Source organism: Ranitomeya imitator, chromosome 2 (genome assembly GCF_032444005.1).
Source record: "Ranitomeya imitator isolate aRanImi1 chromosome 2, aRanImi1.pri, whole genome shotgun sequence".
NCBI classification, from domain to species: domain Eukaryota; kingdom Metazoa; phylum Chordata; class Amphibia; order Anura; family Dendrobatidae; genus Ranitomeya; species Ranitomeya imitator.
In genome coordinates, this window is record NC_091283.1 from 133,025,031 (window position 1) to 133,043,073 (window position 18,043).

The 18,043-nt window shown below is 45.2% G+C and overlaps 1 protein-coding gene across 2 annotated transcripts in view; it reads right to left on the minus strand.

Moving 5' to 3' along the window:
* LOC138662117 (formin-J-like) overlaps positions 1 to 18,043 on the minus strand; it is a 114,570-nt gene that overhangs the window by 11,540 nt on the left and 84,987 nt on the right. For both annotated transcript variants that reach the window (XM_069747265.1, XM_069747264.1), the window contains exons 10-11: positions 16,756 to 16,879; positions 1,243 to 1,407 (exon numbers count right to left, since the gene is read on the minus strand). In XM_069747265.1, coding sequence (XP_069603366.1) covers positions 1,243 to 1,407; positions 16,756 to 16,879 — 289 coding nt within the window. The remainder of the gene's footprint in view (positions 1 to 1,242; positions 1,408 to 16,755; positions 16,880 to 18,043) is intronic.

Here is an 18,043-nt window from a genome sequence, read left to right on the forward strand (position 1 = left end):
TGCCCACCACTCCCGATGTTGGCACAGCACGTTGGGCACAAAGGATGACTGCAGACTTGTACCCTAAGGCCGGACAACCCCTTTTTAAAAAAAAAAAGTTCTGACATCTTCTGCATACGCCCTGTACATTTTTCTCAATCAGCTTTATGTAGTAGGGAATAATAGTCTGCAGATGTGGAGAGGGTGCATAAGCTGTGTTCACACTTTGTGTTTTTCTCGCCTTTTTTTGCCACACGTTTTTGCCTTGAAAACACTATTTTACAGTCCCAACAAAGAGAATGCGATTCCTTAATTCTCATGTATGTTACTTATTTTTTTCTTTGCAGACTTAAAGCAGTTTCATATCTGCAGCATGTCAATTCTTTCAGCGTTTTTGCATAGTTTTTCACCCATTCTAATGAATGGGGAAAAAAATCATTAAAAAAAAACCTCATGTATTTTTCCTGCCAACACATCAGGATTTGCAGGAGATTATAGGAACAAGCTGGAGGGTGCAGTTTTGAGGTGAAGGCGGGCTGTATTTACTATTTGGGGAAGGGACAATATAGTGACTTATGAGGATACGTGTGAAGGCCACTGAAGTATTGAGGCCCTGCTGTGACTAAGAGGGGCTAGGACTACAGTGGCAGGAAAAAACTAGGTGGAAAAAGACAATTAGGGTGTTATCCAAGGGAGATAGGGATATTAAATAAGGTAACCTGATTTAGTTGGGTATATACAAAATATTATTTCTGAATATAAACAATTATGTATTCAATCATCGATAGGAACGGAGATCAGGAAATCAGGGACAAATTGAAGAACAAGGGAGGAAATGAAGCAAGATTGGAGTTTTCTGTAATAAGATGCACATGCCTCTTAATAAATGTGGGCACCCTAGGACTGTGGATTAAAGTGGCCATGTAGTCCAGTGTTCTGGCGTACAGTATAGTAAGCTTGACATGTGGCGTCATTCCTTTTTATAAGACATCAAGGTCAATGCAAAAAGAGACAAGGCGGATGCAAAAAGTTGCAAAACTGTCCGCAATTAGTGCGTGTGGCACATTTTGTGACTGTTTGACAAAAGTTTTCTGGCATACGGGGGATGATAAATTTCTCAAGTGGCTTTCTAAAATCGAAAGAAGCTGATGTATAAATGGCCTGGCTCTCCTACAGCGCTCAGGACAATGTCATATATGGTGCTCACCATCACTACCTGTCACACAATGGAGGAGAAGCAGCTGTTGTTTTCCATTTACTCACCTTAATGGCTAGCTGAAATTTTTGAAAAAAGCAGCTGAACACTTTGCAGCATTCCTCCATGCGAAATGTGTCTTCATCCTCACAAAGAAATTCTCGTAGGTTCTGTCTGGAGGCCTGCAAAGCATCTATTTCCTTCTGAACCTCTTGTATCCGGTGATTGGCATGCTGGGAAACAAATTCATTATGGTCACAACTTCATACAATCCTAAATAGTCTTTATACAGTGTTAATATTGTATATTCCACAGACAATGAAAGCCTAGAGAACACTGTGGTGCAGTAGTAGAGATTTTCTGTAGACTAATGAATGAGGTGGTCTACAACTATTACCCACCTGTCACCATACTGTTGGTGTCTGCCCCCCGATTAGTCTACTGATACATGGGTATATCCATCAAGAAAGCTGCTGTGACATCACAACTGGTTTATATTCGGGTATGCATGTCTGACATCACAAGTGAGTTTAGGTTAGGAAAGTTCCCATCACAAATGTATTTCAAACATTTTAGTAGCAGTGACATCACAAGTCACGTTTAATCAGGTAACTGCCTATTATCTCACTATTGCGTTTATTGTGGCCAAGCTACAGAAAAAAACAAGTGGGATTCCATCCTGTAAGCTGCTGTGACATCACACCTGTGTTTCCACCATGTAAGCTGCTGTGACACCACACCTGTGTTTCCACCATGTAAGCTGCTGTGACATCACAACTGTGTTTCCACCATGTAAGCTGCTGTGACATCACAACTGTGTTTCCACCATGTAAGCTGCTGTGACATCACACGTCTGTTTCCACCATGTAAGTTGTTGTGACATCACAACTGTGTTTCCACCATGTAAGCTGCTGTGACATCACACGTCTGTTTCCACCATGTAAGCTGCTGTGACATCACACCTATGTTTCCACCATGTAAGCTGCTGTGACATAACGCCTGTGTTTCCACCATGTAAGTTGCTGTGACATCACACCTATGTTTCCACCATGTAAGTTGCTGTGACATCTCACCTATGTTTCCACCATGTAAGCTGCTGTGACATCACGCCTGTGTTTCCATCCTGTAAGCTGTTGTGACATCACATCTGTGTTTCCACTATGTAAGCTGTTGTGACATCACACCTGTGTTTCCACCATGTAAGCTGTTGTGACATCACACGTCTGTTTCCACCATGTAAGCTGTTGTGACATCACACCTGTGTTTCCACTATGTAAGCTGTTGTGACATCACAACTGTGTTTCCACCATGTAAGCTGTTGTGACATCACAAGTCTGTTTCCACCATATAAGCTGCTCTGACACCACACCTGTGTTTCCACCATGTAAGCTGCTGTGACATCACACCTGTGTTTTCATCCTGTAAGCTGTTGTGACATCACACCTTTACTATTTAGCCGGTGCGAAACCGGCTAAATAAGATTAAAATAGATAAATCTCCGGGTCCGGATGGCATACACCCACGAGTACTAAGAGAACTAAGTAATGTAATAGATAAACCATTATTTCTTATTTTTAGGGACTCTATAGCGACAGGGTCTGTTCCGCAGGATTGGCGCATAGCAAATGTGGTGCCAATATTCAAAAAGGGCTCTAAAAGTGAACCTGGAAATTATAGGCCAGTAAGTCTAACCTCTATTGTTGGTAAAATATTTGAAGGGTTTCTGAGGGATGTTATTCTGGATTATCTCAATGAGAATAACTGTTTAACTCCATATCAGCATGGGTTTATGAGAAATCGCTCCTGTCAAACCAATCTAATCAGTTTTTATGAAGAGGTAAGCTATAGACTGGACCACGGTGAGTCATTGGACGTGGTATATCTCGATTTTTCCAAAGCGTTTGATACCGTGCCGCACAAGAGGTTGGTACACAAAATGAGAATGCTTGGTCTGGGGGAAAATGTGTGTAAATGGGTTAGCAACTGGCTTAGTGATAGAAAGCAGAGGGTGGTTATAAATGGTATAGTCTCTAACTGGGTCGCTGTGACCAGTGGGGTACCGCAGGGGTCAGTATTGGGACCTGTTCTCTTCAACATATTCATTAATGATCTGGTAGAAGGTTTACACAGTAAAATATCGATATTTGCAGATGATACAAAACTATGTAAAGCAGTTAATACAAGAGAAGATAGTATTCTGCTACAGATGGATCTGGATAAGTTGGAAACTTGGGCTGAAAGGTGGCAGATGAGGTTTAACAATGATAAATGTAAGGTTATACACATGGGAAGAGGGAATCAATATCACCATTACACACTGAACGGGAAACCACTGGGTAAATCTGACAGGGAGAAGGACTTGGGGATCCTAGTTAATGATAAACTTACCTGGAGCAGCCAGTGCCAGGCAGCAGCTGCCAAGGCAAACAGGATCATGGGGTGCATTAAAAGAGGTCTGGATACACATGATGAGAGCATTATACTGCCTCTGTACAAATCCCTAGTTAGACCGCACATGGAGTACTGTGTCCAGTTTTGGGCACCGGTGCTCAGGAAGGATATAATGGAACTAGAGAGAGTACAAAGGAGGGCAACAAAATTAATAAAGGGGATGGGAGAACTACAATACCCAGATAGATTAGCGAAATTAGGATTATTTAGTCTAGAAAAAAGACGACTGAGGGGCGATCTAATAACCATGTATAAGTATATAAGGGGACAATACAAATATCTCGCTGAGGATCTGTTTGTACCAAGGAAGGTGACGGGCACAAGGGGGCATTCTTTGCGTCTGGAGGAGAGAAGGTTTTTCCACCAACATAGAAGAGGATTCTTTACTGTTAGGGCAGTGAGAATCTGGAATTGCTTGCCTGAGGAGGTGGTGATGGCGAACTCAGTCGAGGGGTTCAAGAGAGGCCTGGATGTCTTCCTGGAGCAGAACAATATTGTATCATACAATTATTAGGTTCTGTAGAAGGACGTAGATCTGGGTATTTATTATGATGGAATATAGGCTGAACTGGATGGACAAATGTCTTTTTTCGGCCTTACTAACTATGTTACTATGTTACACCTGTGTTTTCATCCTGTAAGCTGCTGTGACATCACGCCTGTGTTTTCATCCTGTAAGCTGCTGTGACATCACACCTGTGTTTCCACCATGTAAGCTGCTGTGACATCACGCCTGTGTTTTCATCCTGTAAGCTGCTGTGACATCACACCTATGTTTCCACCATGTAAGCTGCTGTGACATCACACCTGTGTTTCCATCCTGTAAGCTGTTGTGACATCACACATCTGTTTCCACCATGTAAGCTGTTGTGACATCACACCTGTGTTTCCATCCTGTAAGCTGTTGTGACATCACACCTGTGTTTCCACTATGTAAGCTGTTGTGACATCACACCTGTGTTTCCACCATGTAAGCTGTTGTGACATCACACGTCTGTTTCCACCATGTAAGCTGTTGTGACATCACACCTGTGTTTCCACTATGTAAGCTGTTGTGACATCACAAGTCTGTTTCCACCATATAAGCTGCTCTGACACCACACTTGTGTTTCCACCATGTAAGCTGCTGTGACATCACACCTGTGTTTTCATCCTGTAAGCTGTTGTGACATCACACCTGTGTTTCCACCATGTAAGCTGCTGTGACATCACGCCTGAGTTTCCACCATGTAAGCTGTTGTGACATCACACCTGGGTTTCCATCCTGTAAGCTGTTGTGACATCACACATCTGTTTCCACCATGTAAGCTGCTGTGACATCACACCTGTGTTCCCATCCTGTAAGCTGTTGTGACATCACACCTGTGTTTCCACCATGTAAGCTGCTGTGACATCACGCCTGTGTTTCCACCATGTAAGCTGTTGTGACATCACACCTGGGTTTCCATCCTGTAAGCTGTTGTGACATCACACATCTGTTTCCACCATGTAAGCTGCTGTGACATCACACCTGTGTTCCCATCCTGTAAGCTGTTGTGACATCACACCTGTGTTTCCACTATGCAAGCTGTTGTGACATCACACGTCTGTTTCCACCATGTAAGCTGCTGTGACATCACACCTGTGTTTCCACCATGTAAGCTGCTGTGACATCACACCTGTGTTTCCACCATGTAAGCTGTTGTGACATCACACGTCTGTTTCCACCATGTAAGCTGCTGTGACATCACGCCTGTGTTTCCACCATGTAAGCTGTTGTGACATCACGCCTGTGTTTCCACCATGTAAACTGCTGTGACATCTCACCTGTGTTTCCACCATGTAAGCTGCTGTGACATCACGCCTGTGTTTTCATCCTGTAAGCTGCTGTGACATCACACCTGTGTTTCCACCATGTAAGCTGCTGTGACATCACACCTGTGTTTTCATCCTGTAAGCTGCTGTGACATCACACCTGTGTTTCCACCATGTAAGCTGCTGTGACATCACACCTGTGTTTTCATCCTGTAAGCTGCTGTGACATCACACCTATGTTTCCACCATGTAAGCTGCTGTGACATCACACCTGTGTTTCCATCCTGTAAGCTGTTGTGACATCACACGTCTGTTTCCACCATGTAAGCTGTTGTGACATCACACCTGTGTTTCCATCCTGTAAGCTGTTGTGACATCACACCTGTGTTTCCACTATGTAAGCTGTTGTGACATCACACCTGTGTTTCCACCATGTAAGCTGTTGTGACATCACACCTGTGTTTCCACTATGTAAGCTGTTGTGACATCACACCTGTTTCCACCATGTAAGCTGTTGTGACATCACAAGTCTGTTTCCACCATATAAGCTGCTCTGACACCACACTTGTGTTTCCACCATGTAAGCTGCTGTGACATCACACCTGTGTTTTCATCCTGTAAGCTGTTGTGACATCACACCTGTGTTTCCACCATGTAAGCTGCTGTGACATCACGCCTGTGTTTCCACCATGTAAGCTGTTGTGACATCACACCTGGGTTTCCATCCTGTAAGCTGTTGTGACATCACACCTGTGTTTCCACTATGCAAGCTGTTGTGACATCACACGTCTGTTTCCACCATGTAAGCTGCTGTGACATCACACCTGTGTTTCCACCATGTAAGCTGCTGTGACATCACACCTGTGTTTCCACCATGTAAGCTGTTGTGACATCACACGTCTGTTTCCACCATGTAAGCTGCTGTGACATCACGCCTGTGTTTCCACCATGTAAGCTGTTGTGACATCTCACCTGTGTTTCCACCATGTAAGCTGCTGTGACATCACGCCTGTGTTTTCATCCTGTAAGCTGCTGTGACATCACACCTATGTTTCCACCATGTAAGCTGCTGTGACATCACACCTGTGTTTCCACCATGTAAGCTGCTGTGACATCACACCTGTGTTTCCACCATGTAAGCTGTTGTGACATCACACGTCTGTTTCCACCATGTAAGCTGCTGTGACATCACGCCTGTGTTTCCACCATGTAAGCTGTTGTGACATCACGCCTGTGTTTCCACCATGTAAACTGCTGTGACATCTCACCTGTGTTTCCACCATGTAAGCTGCTGTGACATCACGCCTGTGTTTTCATCCTGTAAGCTGCTGTGACATCACACCTGTGTTTCCACCATGTAAGCTGCTGTGACATCACGCCTGTGTTTTCATCCTGTAAGCTGCTGTGACATCACACCTATGTTTCCACCATGTAAGCTGCTGTGACATCACGCATGTGTTTCCACCATGTAAGCTGTTGTGACATCACACCTGTGTTTCCATCCTGTAAGCTGTTGTGACATCACACGTCTGTTTCCACCATGTAAGCTGTTGTGACATCACACCTGTGTTTCCACCATGTAAGCTGTTGTGACATCACACGTCTGTTTCCACCATGTAAGCTGTTGTGACATCACGCCTGTGTTTCCACCATGTAAACTGCTGTGACATCTCACCTGTGTTTCCACCATGTAAGCTGCTGTGACATCACGCCTGTGTTTTCATCCTGTAAGCTGCTGTGACATCACACCTGTGTTTCCACCATGTAAGCTGCTGTGACATCACGCCTGTGTTTTCATCCTGTAAGCTGCTGTGACATCACACCTATGTTTCCACCATGTAAGCTGCTGTGACATCACGCATGTGTTTCCACCATGTAAGCTGTTGTGACATCACACCTGTGTTTCCATCCTGTAAGCTGTTGTGACATCACACCTGTGTTTCCACTATGTAAGCTGTTGTGACATCACACCTGTGTTTCCACCATGTAAGCTGTTGTGACATCACACGTCTGTTTCCACCATGTAAGCTGTTGTGACATCACACCTGTGTTTCCACTATGTAAGCTGTTGTGACATCACACCTGTGTTTCCACCATGTAAGCTGTTGTGACATCACAAGTCTGTTTCCACCATATAAGCTGCTCTGACACCACACTTGTGTTTCCACCATGTAAGCTGCTGTGGCATCACACCTGTGTTTTCATCCTGTAAGCTGTTGTGACATCACGCCTGTGTTTCCACCATGTAAGCTGTTGTGACATCACACCTGGGTTTCCATCCTGTAAGCTGTTGTGACATCACACATCTGTTTCCACCATGTAAGCTGCTGTGACATCACACCTGTGTTCCCATCCTGTAAGCTGTTGTGACATCACACCTGTGTTTCCACTATGCAAGCTGTTGTGACATCACACCTGTGTTTCCACCATGTAAGCTGCTGTGACATCACACCTGTGTTTCCACCATGTAAGCTGCTGTGACATCACACCTGTGTTTCCACCATGTAAGCTGTTGTGACATCACACGTCTGTTTCCACCATGTAAGCTGCTGTGACATCACGCCTGTGTTTCCACCATGTAAGCTGTTGTGACATCACGCCTGTGTTTCCACCATGTAAACTGCTGTGACATCTCACCTGTGTTTCCACCATGTAAGCTGCTGTGACATCACGCCTGTGTTTTCATCCTGTAAGCTGCTGTGACATCACACCTGTGTTTCCACCATGTAAGCTGCTGTGACATCACGCCTGTGTTTTCATCCTGTAAGCTGCTGTGACATCACACCTGGGTTTCCACCATGTAAGCTGTTGTGACATCACACCTGTGTTTCCACCATGTAAGCTGTTGTGACATCACACCAGTGTTTCCACCATGTAAGCTGCTGTGACATCACGCCTGTGTTTCCACCATGTAAGCTGTTGTGACATCACACCTGTATTTCCACCATGTAAGCTGCTGTGACATCACACCTGGGTTTCCACCATGTAAGCTGCTGTGACATCACGCCTGTGATTTCATCCTGTAAGCTGCTGTGACATCACACCTGTGTTTCCACCATGTAAGCTGCTGTGACATCACACCTGTGTTTTCATCCTGTAAGCTGTTGTGACATCACACCTGTGTTTCCACCATGTAAGCTGCTGTGACATCACACCTGTGTTTTCATCCTGTAAGCTGCTGTGACATCACACCTGTGTTTCCACCATGTAAGCTGCTGTGACATCACGCCTGTGTTTTCATCCTGTAAGCTGCTGTGACATCACATCTGTGTTTCCACCATGTAAGCTGCTGTGACATCACACCTGTTTTTCCACCTTATAAGCTGCTGTGACATCACGCCTGTGTTTTAATCCTGTAAGCTGCTGTGACATCACACATGTGTTTCCACCATGTAAGCTGTTGTGACATCACACCTGTTTCCATCATGTAACTGTTGTGACCTCACACCTGGGTTTCCATCCTGTAAGCTGTTGTGACATCACACGTATGTTTCCACCATGTAAGCTGCTGTGACATCACACCTGTGTTTCCACCATGTAAGCTGTTGTGACATCACGCCTGTGTTTCCACCATGTAAGCTGCTGTGACATCACACGTCTGTTTCCACCATATAAGCTGCTGTGACATCACACCTGGGTTTCCACCATGTAAGCTGCTGTGACATCACACCTGTGTTTCCACCATGTAAGCTGCTGTGACATCATGCCTGTGTTTTCATCCTGTAAGCTGCTGTGACATCACACCTGTGTTTCCACCATGTAAGCTGTTGTGACATCACATCTGTGTTTCCACCATGTAAGCTGCTGTGACATCACACCTGTATTTCCACCATGTAAGCTGTTGTGACATCACACCTGTTTCCATCATGTAACTGTTGTGACAGTGCAGCGCCCCAGAGACCTGGTCGTTGCAGAATGGCGCTCTGCCGCTAGGGGAGCAGCGGTACGTCTGATGGCACTAAGGAGTTCTCCTGACCAGGTATCACCAGAACACATTACACTTCACACTCCGGCCACTAGGGGGAGAAAAAGGCTTTATTTATTGGGCCACTCCTCACACTGGTAAAACTAGGGGCTGGGGAGGAAGTTAGTCAGAAGCTGACTGGGTTGGAACCAGGCAACATCCCGTGGCAGGGGGTGTTGCAGGGAGAAGACAGGGGGGTCCCTGTCAGGCGTGGGAACCTGGCAGGTGCCTAGCGAACAGAACAGAACGTGACGGAACCGCGCCTGCACACCTTGCGGCGGTATCCTAAGAGAGAGACACGAAAGGAAGGATATTGTGGAACAGTGTAAACGAGATCAAGCACAAAGGAGAGCCAGTAAGAGTTGTGCCGAGAGAGGAAGGCAACATCTTACTGAGGCGCGTAGTCGGTGGCCGGATCACCGTAGGAGTAACTGACTTCAGGCCTTAGTTCAAATTCCACTGGACAGTTAATTATAGGTTGGCTGTCTACCTTCTACACCTACGAAGACATAGGGGGCAACATTGGGAGAGGGGCGTCTCTAGGGTCCCGGAAGACCTCCAAGCCTTCCCGTCAAACGGGTGGCGTCCTAGCCAAAATATACCTGGGGGGCGTTAGAAACTAGCAACATCTGGAACCAAAGAACGAGAGACAGAGAGAGAAAGCTGTAGAGAACTAACGAACGAGAGCAGCAGTTGTGAGGACTATTCCGAATGCTCAGCAGGGTAGGACTACAACACACAGGCGCTATTGGTAGGCAACGATTTCCATCTGCGAGGGAAACTCTGGATGTGCCCATCGCACCGGCCGGTCTCTGATAGCCCGGTTGAACGTGCTCTGGACTGAGTATATTGAAGCCTTCAGTAAAAAGGTAAAGAGACTGCAACCTTGTGTCCTCGTTATTGCCTGCACCTCACACCATCGCCATCCACCTTACTGGGAAGCCCTGGGGATATACTTCACCTGTGGGAAGGTACACCATCCAGCTGCCATTCCATCACCCCAGCGGACCCCACAGCAGCGTCGGTCACCCTGACCGAACACCACAGGTGGCGTCACGAACCCCTGACAGACTGTACTACCACCTTCATTGGATGCCCCTTAGCAGGGTCACGACCGGGTCCAGCCACCGTGACAACCGTAGAACCGAAGGAGAAGGGACCGGTACCGAGTGACTTGTGGCCCTTTGTCTGGGGGCGCTCCAACTTCACACCTGGGTTTCCATCCTGTAAGCTGTTGTGACATCACACCTGTGTTTCCACCATGTAAGCTGCTGTGACATCACACGTCTGTTTCCACCATGTAAGCTGCTGTGACATCACACCTGTGTTTCCACCATGTAATCTGCTGTGACATCACACCTGTGTTTCCACCATGTAATCTGCTGTGACATCACATCTGTGTTTCCACCATGTAAGCTGCTGTGACATCACACCTGTTTTTCCACCTTGTAAGCTGCTGTGACATCACGCCTGTGTTTTCATCCTGTAAGCTGCTGTGACATCACACCTGTGCTTCCACCATGTAAGCTGCTGTGACATCACACCTGTGTTTCCACCATGTAAGCTGCTGTGACATCACACCTGGGTTTCCATCCTGTAAGCTGTTGTGACCTTACACGTCTGTTTCCACCATGTAAGCTGTTGTGACATCACACCTGTGTTTCCACCATGTAAGCTGTTGTGACATCACACCTGTGTTTCCACCATGTAACTTGTGACATCACACCTGGGTTTCCATCCTGTAAGCTGTTGTGACATCACACGTCTGTTTCCACCATGTAAGCTGCTGTGACATCACGCCTGTGTTTCCACCATGTAAGCTGTTGTGACATCACACCTGTGTTTCCACCATGTAAGCTGCTGTGATATCACACGTCTGTTTCCACCATGTAAGCTGCTGTGACATCACACCTGGGTTTCCACCATGTAAGCTGCTGTGACATCACACCTGTGTTTCCACCATGTAAGCTGCTGTGACATCACGCCTGTGTTTTCATCCTGTAAGCTGCTGTGACATCACACCTGTGTTTCCACCATGTAAGCTGCTGTGACATCACGCCTGTGTTTTTATCCTGTAAGCTGCTGTGACATCACACCTGTGTTTTCATCCTGTAAGCTGCTGTGACATCACACCTGTGTTTCCACAATGTAAGCTGCTGTGACATCACGCCTGTGTTTTCATCCTGTAAGCTGCTGTGACATCACACCTGTGTTTCCACCATGTAAGCTGTTGTGACATCACACCTGTTTCCACCATGTAAGCTGCTGTGACATCACGCCTGTGTTTTCATCCTGTAAGCTGTTGTGACATCACACCTGTGTTTCCACCATGTAAGCTGCTGTGACATCACACCTGTGTTTCCACCATGTAAGCTGTTGTGACATCACACCTGTTTCCATCATGTAACTGTTGTGACATCACACCTGGGTTTCCATCCTGTAAGCTGCTGTGACATCACGCCTGTGTTTCCACCATGTAAGCTGCTGTGACATCACGCCTGTGTTTCCACCATGTAAGCTGCTGTGACATCACGCCTGTGTTTCCACCATGTAAGCTGCTGTGACATCACGCCTGTGTTTCCACCATGTAAGCTGCTGTGACATCACACCTGTGTTTCCACCATGTAAGCTGTTGTGACATCACACCTGTTTCCATCATGTAACTGCTGTGACATCACGCCTGTGTTTTCATCCTGTAAGCTGCTGTGACATCACACCTGTGTTTCCACCATGTAAGCTGCTGTGACATGACGCCTGTATTTTCATCCTGTAAGCTGCTGTGACATCAAACCTGTGTTTCCACCATGTAAGCTGCTGTGACATCACACCTGTGTTTCCACTATGTAAGCTGTTGTGACATCACACCTGTGTTTCCACCATGTAAGCTGCTGTGACATCACACGTCTGTTTCCACCATGTAAGCTGCTGTGACATCACACCTGTGTTTCCACCATGTAATCTGCTGTGACATCACACCTGGGTTTCCACCATGTAAGCTGTTGTGACATCACACCTGGGTTTCCACCATGTAAGCTGCTGTGACATCACGCCTGTGTTTTCATCCTGTAAGCTGCTGTGACATCACACCTGTGTTTCCACCATGTAAGCTGTTGTGACATCACACCTGTGTTTCCACCATGTAAACTGCTGTGACATCACACCTGGGTTTCCACCATGTAAGCTGCTGTGACATCACACCTGTGTTTTCATCCTGTAAGCTGCTGTGACATCACGCCTGTGTTTTCATCCTGTAAACTGCTGTGACATCACACCTGTGTTTCCACCATGTAAACTGCTGTGACATCACACCTGGGTTTCCACCATGTAAGCTGCTGTGACATCACACCTGTGTTTTCATCCTGTAAGCTGCTGTGACATCACGCCTGTGTTTTCATCCTGTAAACTGCTGTGACATCACACCTGTGTTTTCATCCTGTAAGCTGCTGTGACATCACACCTGTGTTTCCACCATGTAAGCTGCTGTGACATCACGCCTGTGTTTTCATCCTGTAAGCTGCTGTGACATCACACCTGTGTTTCCACCATGTAAGCTGTTGTGACATCACACCTGTGTTTCCACCATGTAAGCTGCTGTGACATCATACCTGTGTTTCCACCATGTAATCTGCTGTGACATCACACCTGGGTTTCCACCATGTAAGCTGTTGTGACATCACACGTCTGTTTCCACCATGTAAGCTGCTGTGACATCACACCTGTGATGCAGCTTATATCACCAAGCTGAAAGCGAGCTCATATACTGCTAATGTGTGGAGGCCTGTGTGGTTGGCGTCTGCCCCTGTGTACATATAGATTGACATTTACTCTTGTAACTTCATATATTAGGTTTGAATATATTATGACAAACATCAACACTGAATATTTTTTCTTTTACCAAAAACGTAAATTCCATCACCAATTAGCCCCATATAAGCCTGTAGTGTGGTTGCTGAAGCTGCAGTGCGGTTTTTCCTGTATGGAGCTCTGATCCTCTCATCTACAGTTAGGTCCATATATATTTGGACAGAGACAACATTTTTCTAATTTTGGTTATAGACATTACCACAATGAATTTTAAACAAAACAATTCAGATGCAGTTGAAGTTCAGACTTTCAGCTTTCATTTGAGGGTATCCACATTAAAATTGGATGAAGGGTTTAGGAGTTTCAGCTTCTTAACATGTGCCACCCTGTTTTTAAAGGGACCAAAAGTAATTGGACAATTGACTCCAAGGCTATTTCATGGACAGATGTGAGCAATCTCTGCGTTATGTCATTCTCAATTAAGCAGATAAAAGGCCTGGAGTTGATTTGAGGTGTGGTGCTTGCATTTGGAAGATTTTGCTGTGAAAAAAACATGCGGTCAAAGGAGCTCTCCATGCAGGTGAAACAAGCCATCCTTAAGCTGCGAAAACAGAAAAAATCCATCCGACAAACTGCTACAATATTAGGAGTGGCAAAATCTACAATTTGGTACATCCTGAGAAAGAAAGAAAGCACTAGTGAACTCATCAATGCAAAAAGACCTGGGCGCCCACGGAGGACAACAGTGGTGGATGATCGCAGAATAATCTCCATGGTGAAGAGAAACCCCTTCACAACAGCCAACCAAGTGACCAACACTCTCCAGGAGGTCGGCGTATCAATAACCAAATCTACCATAAAGAGAAGACTGCATGAAAGTAAATACAGAGGGTTCACTGCACGGTGCAAGCCACTCATAAACATCAAGAATAAAAAGGCTAGACTGGACTATGCTAAAAAACATCTAAAAAAGCCAGCACAGTTCTGGAAGAACATTCTTTGGACAGATGAAACCAAGATCAACCTCTCCCAGAATGATGGAAAGAGAAAAGTATGGTGAAGGCGTGGTACAGCTCATGATCCAAAGAATACCACATCATCTGTAAAACACGGCGGAGGCAGTGTGATGGCTTGGGCATGCATGACTGCCAGTAGCACTGGGTCACTAGTGTTTATTGATGATGTGACACAGGATAGAAGCAGCCGAATGAATTCTGAGGTATTCAGAGCCATACTGTGTGCTTAGATCCAGCCAAATGCAGCCAAACTGATTGGTCCTCATTTCATACTACTGATGGACAATGACCCAAAACATAAAGCCAAAGCAACCCAGGAATTTATTAAAGCAAAGAAGTGGAACATTCTTGAATGGCCAAGTCAGTCACCTGATCTCAACCCAATTGAGCATGCATTTCACTTGTTAAAGACTAAACTTCAGGCAGAAAGGCCCACAAACAAACCAGCTGAAAACCACCGCAGTGAAGGCCTGGCAGAGCATCAAAAAGGAGGAAACACGGTGTCTGGTGATGTCCATGAGTTCAAGACTTCAGGCAGTCATTGCCAACAAAGGGTTTTCAACCAAGTACTAAAAATGAACATTTTATTTAAAATTATTGAATCTGTCCAATTACTTTTGGTCCCTTTAAAAACAGGGTGGCACATGTTAAGGAGGTGAAACTCCTAAACCCTTCATCCAATTTTAATGTGGATACCCTTAAATGAAAGCTGAAAGTCTGAACTTCAACTGCATCTGAATTGTTTTGTTTAAAATTCATTGTGGTAATGTCTATAAATAAAATTAGAAAAATGTTGTCTCTGTCCAAATATATATGGACCTAACTGTATGCTGCTATGACAGTGAATGTGCTCAGTACTGCCACCTTTAGGCAAATTTATAAGGAATAACTTTTTCTACCAATCACAAAATGCTAAACTTAATACAAGCTGATGAGTGATATTCATTTCACTGCGCTTCTTTATTGCCTTCCATCACGTCAAGTTTAAATAATTTGTTACCAGGTAGAATTGATGTCATCATAATACTCTCATAGCCAAACTGGTCAAAGTGGGACGCTGCGCCGACTGAAATATTCCACCTAGAGCTCTGCAAGCATCTTCTCCAAGTCCATCGGAGCACATCAATCAGCGCCTGCTGAGCAGAGCTGAGCAGATTCCCACTACACCTCACAATCCAGAAGAAGGCGCTGTCATTCAAGGCTCATCTACGAAGTAGTAGTCTCAGCTGCTACCATCACAAAGCCTTCCTACACCAGGAAGCCTCCCCACACAAAGTACCCAAAGCCATCCTGACCAAGCCATCAACCTACATGGCCTGACAAAAAGCGAAGTCCAGAAGATGGTACACAAAGTCAAAGAGGAATATCTCAGCATCTGGAGGAACGACATAAACAAATCCCAGATACTGGCGATATACCGGAACCTACAGAGGGAGTACAAACTGGCCCCATATCTAGAGAAACTAGAAAACCCCAAAGAGCGACAAATCCTGAGCCGGTACAGACTGAGCGCCCACAGCCTACTCATCGAATCCAGGTGGCACCGACAGAACTACAAGCCCCAAGAGAGCAGACTCTGCCAGCAGTGCCCGCAGGAGGCCATGGAGGACGAGGCCCACTTCCTGCTGAGGTGCCCCAAATACTCTGCAGTGAGGGACACTCACTTCAAGAGACTGTCTGATCTCCTCCCAGACTTCACCTCCATGGAGGAGGAAGAGAAACTGCCGATAATACTGGGGGAAGAAGAAAGTGCAGCAGCCATAGCAGCGGAATATGTCGGTGACTGCCACAAACTAAGAGGAGACTGATGTGTCAGACTCATCATCGACTTCTATACCCCACCCTGGATATGTCCCCATCCTCAGACTAAGAGGAGCCTGATACGTCATGGACCTCTATACCCGACCCTGGACACATCCCTATGCCCCGACTAAAGAGCCTGATATGTCATGGATTTCCATACCCCACCCTGGACATGCCCCTATCCTCTAAAAGGAGCCTGATATATCCTGGACCTCTATATGCCTGCCTAACCCCGTCCCCCTACTTTTACCATTTGCATTGGCAATGCTAATATGTACTTAGTCCTGCCAAGAAGGCTCATTTGAATTTGAAACTCTCATTTAAAAGGAGTTATCCACTACTTCCTAAAATTTACCTAAGGGAAAGGATCCTTAAATAAAGAGAGAAAGAAGTACGGTAATTTGTTCCTCTTCTCCAGTCCTTCCTTTCTGACAGGTGCTGAAAGTGATGACATTCGTCCTTCCAGTCACCTGAACCTACAGCCAATCTGTGGCATCATCAGTCTGCTCAGTAGTGGTCAGGATGTCATCACTTCAGTCCCGGTAGAGATCATCACAGGGGCAGTACTAGAATAAGGTCTTTTGTAAGGATCCTTATCCTCTGATAAAAAAAAGTATTGGACTACCCCTTTAGATCATAAATGCAATGAGGTCAAGCCTACTCAGTGTACATCAACTCCCACGTGAACCATCTCGCTCTCATTTCAGATTCCTCTGTAAATACTGTCATCATGGGGCTTATTAATTTACCTCCAGAAACTCCTCCATCTGTATTCTGAGCTCTTGCAGCTCTGGAGCAGCCAACGTCTGATGGATTGAAGCTATCCGAGACTGCAGCCGGTAGAACTCCTCCAACAAGCTATCTTCAGACAACCTAGGAGCAAAACCAGATCTGGTCAGACACATAAATAAACCAATGTGTCTGTATAATTACAGCTCAAAAATAACTTTCAAGCTCTTTTAACCTCCAATAGAACAGAAAAGAATCTAAAAAGCAGAATAATAAGGAATGTAACAACTCGGCTCCTTGCCACTTACCAAACATAAAATATATAAACGTTGTTAGCATTCGCCATACATTGTTATTAGAATGACGGGGGAGTCTGCCACACCCCGATTTATTACTAGGAAAAAATACAAGAAGCAGAACTAGCATTCTTGACAAAGGCTTCAATAGCCGAAATCTTAGGTTCCATTTTTTTTATTACTAAACACATTTTTTTTTGCATAGTGCTGCTTCTAGATTTTTTTTCTGGATTTATTATTTGCTGGATTAGGTCTGTTGTGTGTGCACTGTTGATAAAAGTCCAGTGCTGCTTCGTTACTGCAGTTTACCTGATTTCTTACTAGTTATAAAACCTTAGAGAAATTGTAGAACGCATCAATAAGATCCTAGGATGCGTACAATCCTCGGTGATTGATGTGGATGAAGCCCCCTGAAATCCATTCATCAAGCAAAGTCAGAGAGGCAAACCCGATGACGGGTTCCCTTTAAAATGTAAAAGCCCCTACTTAGCTACTAGAAAAAAATATGTTACATTGATGTGTCCACCTTTACTTTTCCATAATTTTTACAAAAAATCGGATACAATTTAGACTAATTCCCAAACAGACACAAATAGCATAAATAATACCCAACAGAGCAATGTAAATTTTTATTTTCAAAGTTGGAAGATAAGAGCAAAGTTAAGAAAGGACACATTTATATCCTGGAAAGCTGGGTAACAACTAATATCAATCTACATAGAGAAACAAAAAAATGTGCTGGCACTGCTATATACACCTCCCTCTCCAACATCACTGAAGGAGAGCTTACTCGCCTCTTTTCCAATTCGCACCTCACCACCTGTGCACTTGACCCCATCCCTTCCCACCTGCTCCCCAACCTCACTAACACGCTCATTCCAGCCCTAACCCATCTCTTCAACCTATCGCTCTCTTCTGGTACCTTCCCCTCTGCCTTCAAACATCATCACACCCATTCTCAAAAAAACTAACCTTGACCCAACTGCTATACCCAGCTATCGCCCCATATCAC